The 18,524-nt window shown below is 43.6% G+C and overlaps 1 protein-coding gene across 2 annotated transcripts in view; it reads right to left on the reverse strand.

Annotated features, from left to right (window-relative positions):
- The window catches only part of ttbk1a (tau tubulin kinase 1a), a 73,823-nt gene that overhangs the window by 49,657 nt on the left and 5,642 nt on the right, over positions 1–18,524 (reverse strand). Inside the window, exons 1-5 of one of the 2 annotated variants that reach the window (XM_030737827.1) lie at positions 15,209–15,703; positions 9,983–10,141; positions 8,127–8,274; positions 6,376–6,449; positions 1,815–1,955 (exon numbers count right to left, since the gene is read on the reverse strand). In XM_030737827.1, the coding sequence (XP_030593687.1) occupies positions 1,815–1,955; positions 6,376–6,449; positions 8,127–8,274; positions 9,983–10,090 (471 nt within the window). In that variant the 5' untranslated portion in view covers positions 10,091–10,141; positions 15,209–15,703. Of the gene's footprint in view, positions 1–1,814; positions 1,956–6,375; positions 6,450–8,126; positions 8,275–9,982; positions 10,142–15,208; positions 15,704–18,524 lie in introns of those variants that run through there. The other variant, XM_030737837.1, reaches the window with a different exon arrangement.

Raw genomic sequence — 18,524 nt, forward strand, 5'->3', positions numbered from 1 at the left:
CTCTCAGTGATGAACCCTCTTCTTCTCTCCTAGGCCACCACTCCCCTCCCCTGCTGGTATTACAGAAACTTATGGTGCTCCCAATTGTGTAACTGTCTTTAAATGCTGGTCAAATTCCAACCACATTTGATAGAGCAATAATTTGGATTTCTTTCATACATATTAGTAAAATTAGGGCTTTGATTCTATTGATGTATAGTCAGTTGAAATATTCCACAAAATGGTACTACAGCATATATAAATGTACAGATGTAGTATGGTGGACTTGTTCTATTATAGATCATAAAGGGTTGAACCTGCAGACAACTATGGTTTAGGGCAGTGGTCCCCAACCTTTTTTGAGCCGCGGACCGGTTTAGTGTTAGAAAATATTTCCACGGACCGGCTTTTAAAGTGTGGCGAATAAATACGTCAAAATAAATGATACGACCATAACCAAGTGTGATATTTTCTACGTATAATAATAAAAAACGGGAATCCACTTTGTATTCGTATGCAACTCTATCAGCAGCGTTCTCGTAACATCCCGCCTCAACATGAATAACAGGCTCTCTGCCCACAGCGCTCCCTGGTCAGCTGTTAGAGCCATGGTAAAACATGCCTTCAAAATAAGATACACCGCAAAAACAAATACAGTAGAAATCACCTCAGTCGGATTCAAATGGCCCAGTTTGGGGTCTATTATCGAATTTCGCTGCAATGGCTTCTGCTTCATCTATGAATTTGCTTCTGCAAATTTTAAAATCTGAAATTTTACTCGTAAGTGCAAGTTTGTAGCTTACACTTGCCACGATTGTCCCCGGTGAAATGAACTGATATAAACACTAAAACAATTTCCAGGCGTTGTTAGTGTGTGTGTAGTTGTGCATGAACGAGCCGATGCATGGAAGTGGGCGGACAGGAGCTGAGGAGGGTTTTAGCGCTAAACTCATCCAGTTTATGCGATCACATTTAACTGGAAATTTATTACAATGGGACCAGATTTTTCATCCGAGGTAGGTGAATATCCGACGGATTTATGTGATGATTTTATTGGAATTAATGTTAGGAAAAATCAGGACCTGCAGATGCCATCCAACTAGAGCGAAAACCCGATTTATGCGACTTCGACTTAGGTGATTTTTACTGTATAAAGCGCATGAAAAATACAACTCACCATAACACTGAATCAGTGTAAGCCCCCTGAGCTTGTTTCTCTGATACTCATTTTTGCTGGCTTCTGGTTTGACTGGGTTCGGCCGATTTCACATGGAGCGTGGCTGCAGAGCCGCGGTGTCAAGCGCTGGAGAGTCAGTTTGATGGCTGGGTCTACCTCACTGCTATCCCCGGTGTTGATAAATAAAAATGGTAAATGGACTAGTTCTTACATAGCGCTTTTCTACTCTTGTTGAGCACTCAAAAATTTAAAGAAGCGTTATGTAGGTCAACCAACCGATTTCGTTAGACAGGCCTGAAGCTTCTGGGTTTAATTTTAGCGGTGACGTATCATGTGAGCAGAAACGTCTTGACACGTCAAGAGGAAGTCATGGAGGGAAGTAACGGAGCGAATCCGCCCATTTTTCAAAATAAAATATAGTTTAGGCGCAGATAATAAGTAAAACGGAAATAATTTAAGTTATTTATTCTTTATGTGCGGCCCGGTACCAAATGTCCCACGGCCCGGTACCGGTCCACGGCCCGGGGGTTGGGGACCTCTGGTTTAGGGGGAAAAGTGTTCATTACCATTTTTGACAAAATCAATAAAATGATTTTTGAACTCGGGAGTTCACACAGGAAAACCACGATGTGGCAGAGAGGAGTCCTTTGAATCATACCGGTTTGATGTCGCGGTGCAGGAAGCCCACTGAGTGGATGGCTTCGATGGACTCCAGGATCTGCTTCCCGAGACGCAGGGTGGTGCTCATGGTGAAGGTTCCTCTGGGCTGACTCCTCCGCAGGTCAGCCAGATTACGACCCTGGGTAACAGACACAGGTAGGTCATTTCTGTGTTTACGTTTAGTAAAAAAAAACATTTGGGAAAAATCAGGTTTCAAAAAGCTTGTTGCTGCTATATAAGCTAATTTATAAAGAAGGTAGAAAAAGCAAAGTTAGCCATGAGTCACAAAGGCCACATTAACGGGAAATCCTCCAGGTTAAATAAACCTGCACTTTTCTTTAACTGTTCCACACTGTTAATCCATAATTTACATCAAATCTATGTCACCTAAACACAGCACCAGTAAATCCTAATGTTCGCATTCTGGCTAGGATGTCATTAAATTAGACTCAAAATCATGTTTTTCTTCTAGTTACACTGCAAGAAGTCAAAGTAGCAAATGTTGAACACTCAAAGCAAAGGTGATATTATTTCATTGGAATCGCTCTCCAGCAGGTAAACCTTTCACTTGTTTTAATACCACATTTACATTTGGTAGTTACACAAATGGCAATTTTATATATGTAGCACATTTCATTACATGCAAACTCAATGTGCTTCACAAAGAAGAGGAAAACAAAAAAAAACACATAGGTGTTCAATGCCCGAAGGCAGTGATAACAGCTCAATATAATAAACCAAAGCAAACTAAATAAAGCAGTGGAGCCCGAGACACTCTGGGGACCGGCTGCATGGCCAGTGGTGGAGGTGACGTGACACCTCAGGAGGCTTTGCAGGAGGCTAACAACCGTGAAGGTGATGAAGCACCTCAGGTGGTCCGCTCTGGAAGCCGGCAGAAACGAAGGAGCCCCTCCGGATTCTGGCATCAATGACGACAAGGCACCTCAGACACCAGCGGCATCAGTCTTCTGAACTCAGGGATGGGTTAAGGACTCTCAGGAGGAACAGAACCTATGGAATCGGTTTCCGGACTCTGGCTCTTGGGACACTGCAGCTCTGATTCAGGTTGCTCTGGCTGCCCAGGATGCTCAGGTGACTGGAGCTGCTCAGCTGGCTCCAGCAGCTCAGGCATAGGACACTCAGGATTCACAGGTTGCACAGAACACTAGGGTTGCACAGGACTCGCAGCCATCTCTCTCAATGACTGGGGCTGTGCAGGAGGTCTCTTAGCTAACTCCTCTGACAACCAGGCCAGCGGCAGCTCTGGCTCAAATGCACTGGCTGCTCAGGAGGACTTGCAGTCGTCTCCAAAGGCTGAAACTGCACAGGACCTGCTGCCCAATCCGGAGGCTGCAGCTGAGGCTGGTGCCTGACTGCCCCTGGCCTGGGAACAGAATCGGGTGCAGGTACGGCCTGGGCCCAGGTCACCACATCCTGGGAGCACAGATGGGTGCAGGGTGCTCAGTCTCAGAGCAGTCTCAGGAAAGGCCAGCATAATGAACTTATTGTCAAATGATGAGGATTTACAATAAAAACAGTTCCATATTTATATAAAAAAGCAATCCCACCACCCCTATGGGTGCAATGTTCAAAACTACAGTCAGTAAAACTACAGTTAACGGAGCATCTATTGATCATCATCACAATCATTAAAGGTCACTGTTTGATTCTTAGTTACTGTGGCTTTTGCAGTTTTGAGTTTTATACATTTCATAGTAATTCCTGGTTGGTTTTCTTTATTTATATCCTCAGGCCTTCTTAGTTTACTTATCTGAGTTCTGTTCTTGGTCATAGTTTATTTGTATATAATTCTTTGTAACTTCCTGTTTTATTTTGCTAGTCTCCTGTCTTGTGCATTTGGTATTTAGTTTTACTTCCCTGGTCTCGTCCTTTGTGGTTAATTATTCCCAGCTGTGTTTCCACCTGTTTCCCTTCCCCTTGTTATCCTGTGGTTGTATTTATTGTCCTTCTTTGTCACGTCGTCCTTCATAGTAGCATGTCTCCCATTCAGCTGACACCTTTGTTCATATTTTTGATGTAGAGGTTCCTTAATAAATCTGCCCCATACTTACATTCTCTCAGGATTCCACTGTTTGGGTTCTGCCTGCTACAATGCCGTGATATGACAGAACGATGTGAACACAAAGAACCCAGCGGACTGTTCTTACCTTTTACCTGAGAGAGACTGGAAGGCGGAAGCCATGGCTCGGAATACTAGCCGCTCTTCAAAGGGACTTGCCTGGCTCCCGTGGGTAGATAGAGTCCTGGGGCTCTCCATTTATCTCTCTCATGGCCACAGCAGCCCAGTAACCAGACATTCTTGCAGACTGCTTCTCCTGCACCTGAGTTTCCAGAGGTGAGAGTGGGTGGGTTCTGCCTGTTGCTGACTGCTCACTCTCCAGCCTCTCCACTCACCAGCTCCTCTCCACAGCTACAACCTACGCCTTGCTTGAGGAAGAGGGACTCTTGGCAGTGGAGGAGTAATTATGAGCCTGGAACCTGAGGCCTTACTCTGGAGGAATTGTATGCCCGGTTCCTGGGATTTACCTACTCCTCTCTGCCCAGCTCCTCTGCCTCAACATCGCCACTCAGCCCATGGGAGGCATTAACCGGCCCGGTTTCACAGGCTTCCTCTAACCAGAGAAAGCAAAGTTCTTGTCTTCAGTGTTTCTCACCACCACCAGAGTCAGTAGCTCCATCAGAGTCCACAGATGCTGAGTCTCCAGAACTTTTCTGTCTCTAAGTCAAAAGAAATTATAACAGAGACTTTTGTGTGCAGTCTCCAAAGATTAAAGACTATTAAGTGTACCACTAAACCAGCTGCAGTTAAGATTATGTTTTAAGCCTGTTGACTGTAAGACAATGTCTGGTGTTCCTGAGCTAGTTATGGATAAAGCAGAGTTTTGTGTTTTTGAGTCACCTAACGCTAACAATGAGTACTCTCCACCATAAAACACTGAGTTTTTGTTTGAACCTCCATGGACTTCCACAGTGCCACAGTGCCCCCTGAGTGGGGCGTCCACTCAGACTGTGTTTATCAAGCAAATGTTCCACAGTCAGTTCCTTCTAACACTTTGTTACATGCTCAAAGATCACCAATGGTATTTCCAGCTCAGAAACTGCTGATCGTGCCTCTGTGCTCGCCCTATCAGAGATCCTGAAACTGGGTATGGTGTTCCTGAACTAGCACATTCTAAGACTGATAATGATTCTGGGTGTGCTTTCTTAGAAAATGTTTATCATGCACCTGTGCAGGTAACCCAGCTAACTGTGCCCCCAGCAAAGGCTGTTTGTGCTTCACTGCCTTCTCAGAGACTGTTGCTCCACCTGAGGCCTCCTCTTGCCTGAGTACAGCCGGTCTCTGCTCCTGTCCCTGCACCTGTACCTGGTCCCATGTTGAGGACAGCCAGGCCCCGCCTTCAGCCTCTGGAATCAGCAGTGGGCCCTGCTGAGTAGCCCCAGTCACCCAGCAAAGCAGGCGTTCAGAGCTCCAGTTGAAAACAGCGGATTATAGTTGAGCTTGTTTAATTTTTCTAATTATTGAGTCACCAGTAATGAGGGATGTCACCTGCCCTGTCTGAAGTCTTGTGGGCTCCAAGCTCGTTGGCCTCAAGGTGGAGTACTGGGGACTCTCACTGGCTGGTGGGCACAGCGCCTGGGACTTCGGCCGGCGGTACGGATGGTTGGCTCTGGTGCAGGGTTGGCTGTGGGTCCTGGACCACCAATGGACAGTTCCCTAACACCTCAAACCTGTTAATCTTGATGGTGTAGTGTGGGGGGATTTTCCTCCATGTCTCTTCTCCCCCTGAATGACAATCCAGGGTCCCGAAGGAGCTGGCGTGGAACAGGTCCGCACTTTGGGCTCGGCTTGGAGCCTTGGACACAGGTCCTCATCATGGATGGAGGCGACCGTGGTTGGCTCAAGATATGTGCTTGCTGAGAGCCTGAGCCATGGAAGCACGGTGTTGTCTGGATTGTAGGAGTTCTTTGCAGCCAAGGAGTCCAGCAGGAGTTCATTGTTCTGGATTTGGTAGAGGGTGGAAGTCTGACTTTCCAGTTGGGCTATTTTCAGTCGAACACATTCAGAGCAGCCAGAAGGAAAGGTGAGCGGCTGGTAACAGCTGATGGTGCTGGGTCTCTGAGGTGGAATCTGCCTGTATTTATGGTGTAAGAATAGGCAGCAGCCAAAGGTGGAATCCACAAAGCAGAAGAATCCTAACAGGCATGATATGTTATTAAGTTATATGAACAAGAGAAGGTATGACCAAACCAAATTAGATAGACGACAAACAGACAGCAGTCAACCAGGTAGCAACACGTAGCAATGACGTCAGTAAATGTGGAGAAATAGTGAAATCAGAAAAGCCACTTTGTCTCAACATGACAGCATTTTACAGAGTTACAGTTTTATTTCTGCTGTTCCTGTGAATGTTTCCCATCAGTGTACTTCCTCACAGCTGAAACTGCTAAAGAAATAATCCACCTTAGTATGTTACATCTCACTGTGTGCTGTTACACGTCACAATAAAAGACTTACATGCATCCATACAGGGACTGACCTGAAGCTGCATGACTACATAGTTGAATTTGTCATTTCTCCCACAGCCAATAAACTTACAGACATGGTTTTTACCTGGAAAAGAAAAGAAAGAGAGGAGGTCAGTGAACACTCTCGTAATGCTGCCACACTATAAACTGTCCTCAGTCTGTCCTACTAAACTGATTACATTTAGAAAGACTGCTTTATTTAGCATACTGCAAAGCACATATTCAAATTCATCAGCTTTATGTTTCAATATGCTTATATTATTCAGACTTATTGGTCATTTTCATGTGTGCTTCTCCGATTACTCACTCAGATAGCAAATACACCAGTATGCAGTCCACATTTAAACAGTCTTATTGATTTCTGTGATTTGTATGTGTATATGAATCGCTTAAATTTTTACTGTAACTGGATAATGAGTCTGAGCAGGAAAACCTGCCAACATGGTTTGATGGTAAAAGCTAATTTACTAAAAACTCATGAAAGGTTCAGTAAAGCTTTACAATCAAACGGCTCTGCAATGAAATCCGAACGCTGATGGATCAAAAACATCGTTAAACCTGCTTATTTCTTTACAATTGTAAATAAATACATTACATTGCACACATACAATGATTTCATTATAAATGTGCTACTGGCCACAGTGATTCCCCCTCAGTGATCATGATGATACACTCATTAATTAGAACTAAAAGTTGGTCTAATTAAGATTTTTATGACCATTTTTTAATGAACAATAGAAAATGATATTTATTGTGAAAGTACAATAACAGGAAAAGTGAACAGCACACACAGACACACACACGCGCACACACACACACGCGCGCACACACACACTGCTGTGGATGGATTCAACAAACTGAGACAAACTGGACTCAAATGTAGAATTGCTGCAGGTGGAAATAAGGATGTATTATAAACGTTTCTGCAAAAGATAAAACATAATTCATGCTGTTCTTCTTGCATTAAGGCCATGCATTTACAATAGTTAACATATTTATACTGGCAGGATTTTAAAAAGTAGCATTTACAGTTCAGAAGGAGACGTGAAAATAAAACTGAATTTGGACAGAATGTTATTTCACTCGGAGCGACACATCGTTTTGGGGTATTTTTGCCTTCATTGGATAGTGAAGCACTGAAGACCAGACAGGAATGTGGGAGAGAGCAGGGGAAGACCCACAGCAAAGGGCTGCGGGTCAGAGTCAAACCCATGCCGCTGCCTGCCTGCTCACCCAAAACCCCTAAACCCCAGAATGACACATCAAACCCCGCAGAGAAAGTCTCTGCAGTCTGAAATGCGATTCGAGGAGGTGGACGGTGACTGTCGGCCCGTAAGCAGTCGATCAATTAGCTGACGATGCAAACTCGAGCAGCTGTGACTCAGTGGAGGCTGCTCTGATTATTGCCAAATCAGCCAATCACACGCTGCCCTGACAACACAGGCATGTCACTGTCCCATGATTCAGTTACATAATCTTCATTAGTGTCTATCTTTAGCATTAAATTCAGTATGTGGAGCAGTTGGATGTTTGTTTTTGCCATGCTGACCACGAATCCTGTAATATGTGAAACATAAACACAGAACGTATCAGTTAGTAAAGTTAAAAGTTCTTCTTCTAACAGAACAACAAAACAGAAACCACAGCTGTTCTTCTATTCTGCACTCTGTTTGCACCGAGGACAACACAGAGGATGCTGAAGCTGCAGGCACAGTAACCATAACAACAGATAGGCAGATGTGTATTTATGTATTTATCTTACCCTGCAGCTTCTTCAGCACTGCCACCTCCATCTTCAGCACCTGCTTGGGCTGCTGGGCTGACTCCACCTTCAGGGCCACATTTTCCCGCGTAAGCAGGTCCAAGGCCTCATAGATCTCCCCAAACCCACCCCCACCAATCTTCTTCAGCTGGAACACAGGATGCAGAAATCTTACAGGAGTACCACCGAAGTAAAAATTCAACAACACACTGAAACTGCTGCACTCAAGGAAACTTTAAAGCTTCCTTCTTCTTCATTTTCTCTACATCCCTCTGACTTTATTTATTTTATTATCATCTCTCATTCTTTTCTGTCTTTAGTTTATGATGTGTTGGGTCTCTGCAGCTCAGTGGAGACAGTAATTGATCAGTGAAGTGCAAACAGCCTGCAGAGACTGGCTGAGACAGGAGCTACGTTATGTAACCATGTACTTCAGAAACCAAACGAAGCTCAAGCAGAAAATAAAAAGTTGGTTTTTGTTTTTCTTCTTCACTGGTTTAAATTTTAGTTCATTTAAATGAACATGAGGCTGATGAGCGGAGATGAAAGTGGTTTTAAAACCATGGAGGATTCTTCAGATTTGACCGCATCTCATCTTTTTAACACTGAATTTCATTTCCCTTAATAACACAAGCAGAACAGCCAAAACAACAATTTGTGAAAATATTATTTTAATCAGTGTCCTCAAATTCATGCAGGTATTTTAGATTTTTAGATCTGGAAGGATGGATTTATGAGGAAGGGACTAACTTTGAGTGCGAGGAAAAACAAAAGATAAAAGTAAAGAAAGTTTTCTTCTTCTTTACTGTGTATCTGCTTCAGTCGAAGACAGTTCACATTCATACAGGAGACGTAAAGATTTGTAATGCAAAAATGTAAAACTCTGATTCCCAGGAAGCAGGAAGCCAGTATGTAAAGTGTCAAAACGAGTGAATGACACAACATTTGAAAGATAGATTTGAATGAAAAACATACAATGACTACATATCCACTGTTGAGGGCAACAAAAGATCAAAAACGTTGTGTAATGCTAAAACTGGAACAGGTCATTTGGGCCTACGTGGCAACCACTGATAACAAGGGGAAAATGTACATTCCTCAGCTGGTTGGCGGGCAGCTGAATGAGTTTGCATGCTGCCGCTGCTGCTGGATGAAATTGGTTGTAAAGAAGTATACGGGGCTCCGGCCATTTGCTCTTCTTTGGAGTAAAAGTTTCACCTTGTGAAACGCGCCGGTTTTAGCACAAGATTTGAGGGCGAATGTTCTCCATTTCCACCTGCGGCTCACCTGCGTTAGCCAGCGAGTATCTGGAGACAAGACTACAGCTTCCATGCAAACTATGGGAGACCGCAAAAATCTGCTAGCAACCAAAGTGATTGTAAAGGGTTTTTGGTGCAGTACCCAAAACGTGACCCAGTGAAGGCCAGCAACCAGCTGGCCTGGGAGTATACATTTCTCCTAGTGACCAGAGGTTGCCGACTGGTTTAAAAAACAAAGACAAAGGAGGCGGAGAACTACTGAGGGGTTGAAATCCTACATCGAGAAAGATCTGAGAAACATTTTGCTTTAAAATCTACATCAGCCAGTCTCCTCCTCCATTTTAGACACAAAATAACCAAACAATTACTAAAAATGTTCACTTTTAACACTTGATATGTTGTCTTTATATGAATAAAGAGTTTAAATTATTTAAAAATGATCAGGAACGTGTTTTTGATAAAACCAGTTAAAACCAGGAACTCAAATTTTAACATGTTTATTTTAAAAAGCAAGTATAAATACAAAATGAAGCTTTTGAAAGCATCACTGCAGAATGTGTAGGCTGAACTGGGGGGTGGGGACGTTGCCCGACTCACCACTTTCCATCGGTCTTTGACCATGCAGTTCGGCGGCAGGATGTCGGCCTGCTCGGACGTCCCGTTCATGTTGGCGTTGTCCTGGTTAACAGGGACTAGGCAATGCATCTGCCAGCCAGACAGAACACGAGCAGCTCCCAACTTAAAAGAGCCATTTATCTGTGAGATGGGAGGATGAGAGGAGAAAAAGGAAGAGGAGAAGGACAGGAAAGCAAGAGAGGACTGTCAGTACATTAAAAACACTGCCTCGGTACTGGGAGGCTCCCAGTCTAATCACAGCTCTCTGATGGGACAGTCACAGTAGTCCAGTATAAGAACAGGCATTACAGATGGCTGGCTGCCATTAGAAGCCATTCTTCAGCTGGATCAGGCTACAGGCCAGCAGGGGGGTGGGGGGTTGCAGTTGGGGTGGGGGTGCGGTGTGATGGTATTTGCAGTAACTGGAGCAAATATCATGTCTGCAGAGGAAGCAGCCATCAGCTCGTGCTCATCATTGGAGAACAAGCTGCTTTCCATCAACCACTGGAACCAATAACCACGAGGATGGAACGCGTGTTCACTTCCTTTAAACTGTCACTCTCACTCGTTCCTGCTGAAAGCTCACACTGATACCACTCACGTCAAACTCATTAGCTCAGCATAGCTTAGCTTAGTTGAAAGGCTGAAAATAAGTAATAAACAGCTAGACCGGCTGTGTCTGATGGTAATAAAAGATGAACATATATACACATCATAAAGATGTGTTAAGTACTCTTCTATGTTTAACTCACACAAAAAACCAAAAAGTATTCATCATTTGAGAAGGTGAGCGGAGGACTGCAGGATCTTCCTGCTCTGAGCCAAAAAATGATCCTCTGCAAACCTCTGCAACTTTTCACGTTCCCATTTTGGTGTAAATCATGCCCAAGGTTCTGTAATTTGTATATTTTTTACTCTGAATAAAGCAAAGCTAGCAGTTTCCTACCATTTCAGTCTTTATGCTAAGCTAAGCCTCGTCTGCTGGTTGTAGGTTCACATTTCACGAGAGTGGCATCAATATGAGGATCTGAGTTCTCTGCAGAAAAAAGAAACTGAGTATTTTTCAGTAGCTGAGCTACTCTTTTGAATAATGCAGTCAGGCAGGAAATGTATAAATAAAGAATTAATAACACTGATCAGCACTGGTAATTGGTAATCAATACTGTTATGGAGTGTTCCTTCTACTAGACTGAAATGTATCCTATCAAAAGCTATTTTATCAACACAGGACACCTTTCAGCCCGTTGACTGGAAGCTTCCAGATGCTGATAACAGGATTTGTTGTTTGGGTCAAAAAAGCCTTTTTAATCGAAGAAACTGGCCAGAAGGCGACCTCGGGAAACTGAACTGTGTGGCAGGCAGTGCACACTCCTAGGTCAAATACTGCTCCCAACAACCTCCATAATTGAGGCAGTTAGACTGAGGTGTCTGACTGTGAGCTGGAGCTGTTTGGGTTTATGGTTAGCAACAGTTTAAAAGGTCAGGAGGAGGAGGAGCTTGTTGGGCACAATACGACCTTGGATTGAGCGCTGCCTGAGAAAAAGACCTCAGGGAAAACTAACCTCTACAGAGTTGGTTTGCTGAGGTCAGTTTGATACAGTTTGAGCTTCAACCATGCCGCGATCACTGCAATGACTGGGCAGTCCAGGGGCTGTTAGATGCTGGGTTAATTGTTAACGGCCTCAAGAGCTGATAAGTCTGAGCTAAGCAAATAAATACCATTAATAAGTGTTTACTGCACAGTGTTCATTAACAGTAGTGAGTGCAGGATGTGGTTGGCCTGTTAAACACTGTCAGCTCGGTGACCATCGGTCTCACAGTCACTGCCAAAAACGTTATTCATCTACATCCACCCGTTACTTTAGTGCTCTCCAGCCATTCAAACTGAACACAACTCGGGCTTTTCTCCGCTCTGATACAGCATATCTGGCCATGAATGGTTATCAGCTTTCAGTGGATCCGTAGGGGAAATCTTAAGTTCAAAGTGATGCATGTCAGTCCCCAAACCATGCTTTTCTGCATGCAATGCCACGGGCTATCATCAGTGCATGCAGAGCTCAGGCGGACTGCAGATAAAGGAGAGTGTCCGCTGTGTTTTCAGTCAGACCAGCTCTGATAGAGGACTGGACGGACTGGGAAGGAGGGGAGGAAGCTTCTCTGCACCTGCAGTGATACAGCTCTGGTTAACAGAGGCCAGGCAGCTGGGAGTCACTGTAGCACTGGAGAGGCAGGGAAACCTGCTGCAGGCCTCAACAGACTGCTGAGCTGTCAATCACTGCAGAGGGCAGGACCACACGGCCCCCCTGGATACACTGCAATACTCTTACACAACAGCAAGCACAGTGCAGAGTGCGGCCAATCAGAACTGTGATAATATAGTCTCATTATAATAGTGTCTTAGTAAAAATATATCAGTACTGATTACAACAGACAATGTGTAGCAGAATATATTTTGGTAATATACGAAATATAGTGCAGTATAGTGTAACTTACTGTAGGGTGATGAAGTCTGGTACTCTGGCATGTTATTACCAGATACAAAATATACAGTAGTATAGTATTTGTATAGTATTGTGTTGTATGTCTCACTCTAGTCCATTATGGTATCGTTTGGATTATCTTAAACTCATAAATTACCATATGTGATATTTAGAACAGCTTAAACCATCATTTTGTCTCTCAGATCTTTTTGTGTAGGAAACTATCAAAGAGTGTTATATCTCATATATACAATATTGTATAACATTGTCTTATGCCTTAATTTTTTCTGTAGAATTTAACTATTAGATTCATATTAACACTGATAATCAGCACTGCAGTATGAAGTAGGTCCAGCAGCAGCACTTTGGTGTTTTAGCAGCAGCAGACTGGATCACTGCCATTAAACCTCAGTCTCATCTTCTTCACCTACAAATCTATTAATCTGCTACTGAGTGGGGTGTGTGGGGGGGGGGGGGGGGGGGGGGGGTGCTCTGCCAGAAGCTGGGCTTGCATCATTCCAGTTTGAATCTGATGAAGTTGGTCAGAGCTCACCATAGTTCTGAGCTCCCGGAAAACCTTAAGGTTTACAATAAATCCTGAGCGGGACAAAACCCGTCCTGTTCCTGTGTTAGCCTACAAGCCAGAACAGAGGGCACAGTTAACCAGGGGAGAAGAGCGGCAACCACTGAGGCTGTCTGATCTAACATCATGGGGTGGTGTTGGGAGGGGGGGGGGGGTAGGACACAAAGGGCCTATATACACCATGTTAACCTTGAGAACCTCAGGAAGCAAAATAATCTAACATGAGCAAAACTGCAGTAATTTACTGTGTCGATCTTTTGCCAAATTCACCAAAACACCTCAAGTTCGTCCTACTGGTCGCATCGCCAAAGACAGTCGTGCTGCTCGATGGCGGGAGCAAGGAGGAGAGAATTCATCCACCCCGAAGCACTTTGTTTGTTCTGGTCATATTCTCCAATTCCAGCACGAAACCTTCACCCCTGAAAGACTAAAACCTGAGAAACACTTTTTAGACTCTTACCATGGAATCATACCTACAGACAGCGATAAAGGAAAAGAACTACAGTTCTGCTGCAGACACACTTCTATTCCAGAATAAGCAACCCTCGTAGTTGTGGCCGTTTCAATCAGGAGCTTTTTGATAAAGTTTGTTTGAGTTTGTATCAGCTCCACATCATCCCGTCCTCTGTGACAGAACCTGATGATGGCACACAGCTAATAAGCTGCTACAGCTTCATCCATTTTGAACTTTCTGCACCTCCATTCTGCTGACAGCTCCAGCTTACAGAGAGAAATGTTCTTTGCACCTGCAGGGAACGAACCCCAACCCTCTGCCTAACCCTAACCCAAAGATAGCAGCAGCTCATTTTGAATGTTCAGGTTCAGGGAGGTTTCTGACTTTTTAAAATGAGCTTAAAGCATTTTGGTGAATCTGACATCACATAAACAAAATCACAGTACAGTTTCATCTTCACTGAGATCAGACAGCAGCTCAGTGTGAGCACACAGCACTGCAGAAGCATCTACACACAGGTATATGACAACGTTCAGCCAAATGTAGTTTTATCACTTCAAAGAAATAACAAGGCAACTATTGTAAAATAGTAAAAGTATTGTAAAATAGACCGATTGTACACACACACACACACACACACACACACATACATATATATATATATATATATATATATATATATATATATATATATATTACATCATGTATAAATACATTTAAAAATTTTTAAATAAATTTTAAAATGTGTGAAGTAACTTCAGGATGAAAAACCAAAGCCTGAGGAATGTTTATGAAAATCAGCTCATTTGGTTGCTTGATGGTCTCAGTTTGCAGATTTGTCTATCTCAAGATAATTTTGGTGATTATTTGTCTTTTATCATTTTTTATTTTTAAAACAAACCATTTCCAACTGTATTGTGTCCGAAAGCATCATTTGACACAGGTTTAATATTCTGCTGCTCTACAGAGTTTGTCATCTCGAAGATGATCTGCTCAGGATCGGATTTAGTGACATGTTCCTTTTTTTTGTTTAATGGTTTTTACTTTGTGATTGTTTACTGAACATAAATATGCAGTTTAATGAAGCTAGTCATTTCTAAGGATTCTGTAAAACGTGTTGATTATTTTCTGTGGTATCCAACTTTAGTTCTTTACCATGAATTAATAAGTTTGTCACAAACGTTCATGCATCGATCACACATCTTCATCATTTTAGGCAAATATATCTTATTTCCAAATGAAAGACAATAAATGATTTCAGCTCACTTCGGTAACTTTGGTCTCTACAGCACGAAGTGAGCTTCAGGTAGAAATGACGAATGACTAAAACACTGCAGGAAGGCCTCACTTCCGCTTCGGTTTAAACCCCACCAACGCCACCCCTCCTTTCTCTCCCTCTGCATCACTTGCACTGAATCTCCTCTCTGCAGTGCACAGTCATGGGTCCTCCGTACGCATGCGCGCCATCATATTCTGCTGATCAATAAATCTGGCGTGGACTGACCCAAGTTATGAATTAAATATAATTATAGTGGCACAGCCCGTCCTGGTCTAACTTACTATTATTATGATCAAACCTCTCTGATATGGATCAATAAATTCACTTCGGTTAACGCATCGCTGCGGGACACGCACACCCACTGGATGATTTCTCTATGGTCCGAGGTAGAGCTAGTCCGGAGCAGGCCTACCTGGCGCACCGTCCGCTCCTTTTCCGCCTTTTGGGAATCTTCATCTGGGATTTTATTTCGGCACAAAACGTCCTGGTCCAGAAAACCCACCGTTCCTCTGAAGTGGGGCCAGAATTTGGGCCTCAGACTTCCGCGGGATTAAACCAGCATTGATGTCTTCTCTAAAGGTGCCTGATATGAAACCAGACCCGGTCCGTCCCGTGCAGGGCAGACCTGCCGCAGGTCCAAGGTGCACCCAGTCCAGGATTAAAAAAAAAGAAAAGCCTTTTCTCCCTCTGAGTCCAGAAACACTGCTAAAAACTACGCTGGTGTCCGGATCCTCCTCCGATTCTCCGCTGCATCAGCTGAGGAGGAGGAGGAGGATGCGGACTGGTCCTCTCTGCCCGCTCCTGGATGCGGTCCTGGAATCAAACTCGGTTCAAAACCAGATCCCGGAACCCGACTGAGGATGACCCGGGTGGGCTGACAGAGACGGTCTGTGGGTGTCAGGTTCTCCGGCTCCGGGCTGTTTGTCCGCACTGCAGCTCTGCCTCCACCAGCATCAACTCACCGTCACCAACCACTACATCCGCCCAGTGTTTTCAAAATAAAGCTCCTTCTCGTTCACGGTCATAAGCAAAACAGCAATTTTCTTACTTTTCTATTAGTTTTACATGTTGGCACTATTAACCACTGAAGTCTAACTTAAAAACATACCAGTAAAACACGCGTGGAAGCCTTTAAGACTGGCTTTGTTAAAATATTCAAGACATTTGTGTTTTCCAGTTCCAACATAGATTTTTTTTTAAAATTTATGAACAGTACAAAAAGGAGAGAAATGATTACCCAGATGTGTGTTTAATCTGGCCTGAGTAACCTTTAAGTAACAGTTCCTTTGGTTTCATGGTGTGCTAATGACTCAGTCCCTGCTCTGTAAAATGTAGTTTGGGTCATAGACTGTATATTAAAGATGAAAGTAGCCATATCAGAGCAATCTAACTGAGAAACTAAGGGGCACTGCATACTCTTACAGCAGCAACCTGTCAAAGCCCCCCCCCCCCCCCCCCAAAAAAAGCATGCTTTATCATCCCTAAGGACACTATCTGGACCATACTTTAGCATCATGCTGTACTCAATAAGGCTTCAAATAAGATATCGAGACCAAAAACTCATCAGGAAAAAGTTTATGGAGCTTGAGTAAGCCAAGAGCCATTTTCACACCAGCTGTCTTGATGCGACCGCAGGAGTTGCCCCTACAGGCCATAGGAAATAATGCAGCTTTACAGCACTCCTGTATTGGCTTTACTTGTGAAATCTGGCAGCTATGCATGCAGTTTCTGATGTTAGGTTTGAGGCTAATTACAATGATTTGTAACATACGGGGTGTATGTTATATTTGTAATGAAACTCACATGTATTGGTTTTGTTTTTTTTGTTTACTTTCATTTTAGATCAAACAACTCTTTTTCCCACAAACAATAATAAAGAGCTACCTGATCCTCTCTGATGTCTAATGATGAGTTTGTGTGAGTTTAACTGCCTTCAGTTCTCTTCATGTCTACACAAAAAGCTTCATATCACATCTGAAATCATTTTCATTCGGCCCAGAAAAACATACTGGAGAAGATGGAGTTCCTTTGACATTTGAAGTAGAACATATACAATATCTTAATAAGTTCTACATTAGATTTAGAAGCAGCTACAATTACATTTCCACTCACCACTAATACAACTTTGAGACAGCAGATGCTCCAGGTATTCTGAAAAGTGCTGGTTTATTCTGAAGCTAATGTAACCAGTGTTACAATAAAATAAGCCTTTCCAATAGTTCCAACAGTTCTTTCCAATAAATCCCAGAAAATCTCAAAGCTACAAATGACCAGGGAATACCACATCGCATCATCTTCCTCACCCTCACACTATCCAAACCTTCCCGTGGAACACGCACTAACCGAACCAGTGTTTGTTCAACTTCTTCTAAACTGAAAATGGCTAGCATCTAGCCACATACATAAAACATGACTAGGTGGATATCCATAAAGGCCAGTGTACTCAAGATGGTGGGGCACCATGCTGACTTCCATAAAGCGATGCCTGCTCCTATGTATTATTATTAATGGATTAATTCTAAATTTATGAGAATACATCATTTTGTTGGAAGACGTATTACACAGTGAATTGGAGACTCTGCTCCACACCCTGGAAAATCCTGCATCTAGCCAGGCCCCTGTAGTCTGTGCGGACCATGGCAGCTTAGCCGCCGTTAGCTCCCCCCCAGCAGATCCCGAGCAGCAGGGAAAACAGGCCAGCTGGGTGACGGTGAGGAGGAAGTGTAGTCCTAAGCAGAAGCCCCGGGTACACCACCAACCTGTTCACGTCTCTAACCGTTTTTCTCCACTCGGCGACACACCCGCCGAGGAACAAACTCTGGTTATTGGCGACTCTGTTTTGAGAAACGTGAAGCTAGAGACACCGGCGACCATAGTCAAATGTCTTCCAGGGGCCAGAGCAGGCGACATTCATGGAAATTTGAAACTGCTGGCTAAGGCTAATCGTAGATTTGGTAAGATCGTTATTCACGTCGGCAGTAATGACACCCGGTTACGCCAATCGGAGGTCACTAAAATTAATATTGACTCGGTGTGTAACTTTGCAAGAACGATGTCGGACTCTGTAGTTTTCTCTGGGCCCCTCCCCAATCAGACCAGGAGCGACATGTTTAGCCGCATGTTCTCCTTGAATCGCTGGCTGTCTGAGTGGTGTCCAAAAAACGACGTGGGCTTCATAGATAATTGGCAAAGTTTCTGGGGAAAACCTGGTCTTGTTAGGAGAGACGGCATCCATCCCACTTTGGATGGAGCAGCTCTCATTTCTAGAAATCTGGCCAAATTTATTAACCCTCCTAAAAACTGACGACCCAGGGTTGAGACCAGGAAGCAGAGTTGCAGTCTTACACGCCTCTCTGCAGCTTCTCTCCTCCTGCCACCCCCCCAAAACCCCATCCCCATAGAGTCGGTGCCTGCTCCCAGACCACCAAAAACCAAAGCTAAAATCAGCAAAAAGCTATTTAAACATAAAAATTCAAAAACAATAAATAATACAGCTTCATCAACTGCACCAAAAAATAAAACAATTAAATGTGGATTGTTAAACATTAGGTCTCTCTCTTCCAAGTCCCTATTAGTAAATGATTTAATAATTGATCAACGTATTGATTTATTCTGCCTTACAGAAACCTGGTTACAGCAGGATGAATATGTTAGTTTAAATGAATCAACACCCCCGAGTCACAGTAACTGTCAGAATGCTCGAAGCACAGGTCGAGGAGGAGGATTAG

The sequence above is a fragment of the Archocentrus centrarchus genome, chromosome 1 (assembly GCF_007364275.1).
Source record: "Archocentrus centrarchus isolate MPI-CPG fArcCen1 chromosome 1, fArcCen1, whole genome shotgun sequence".
Taxonomy (NCBI): Eukaryota; Metazoa; Chordata; class Actinopteri; order Cichliformes; family Cichlidae; genus Archocentrus; species Archocentrus centrarchus.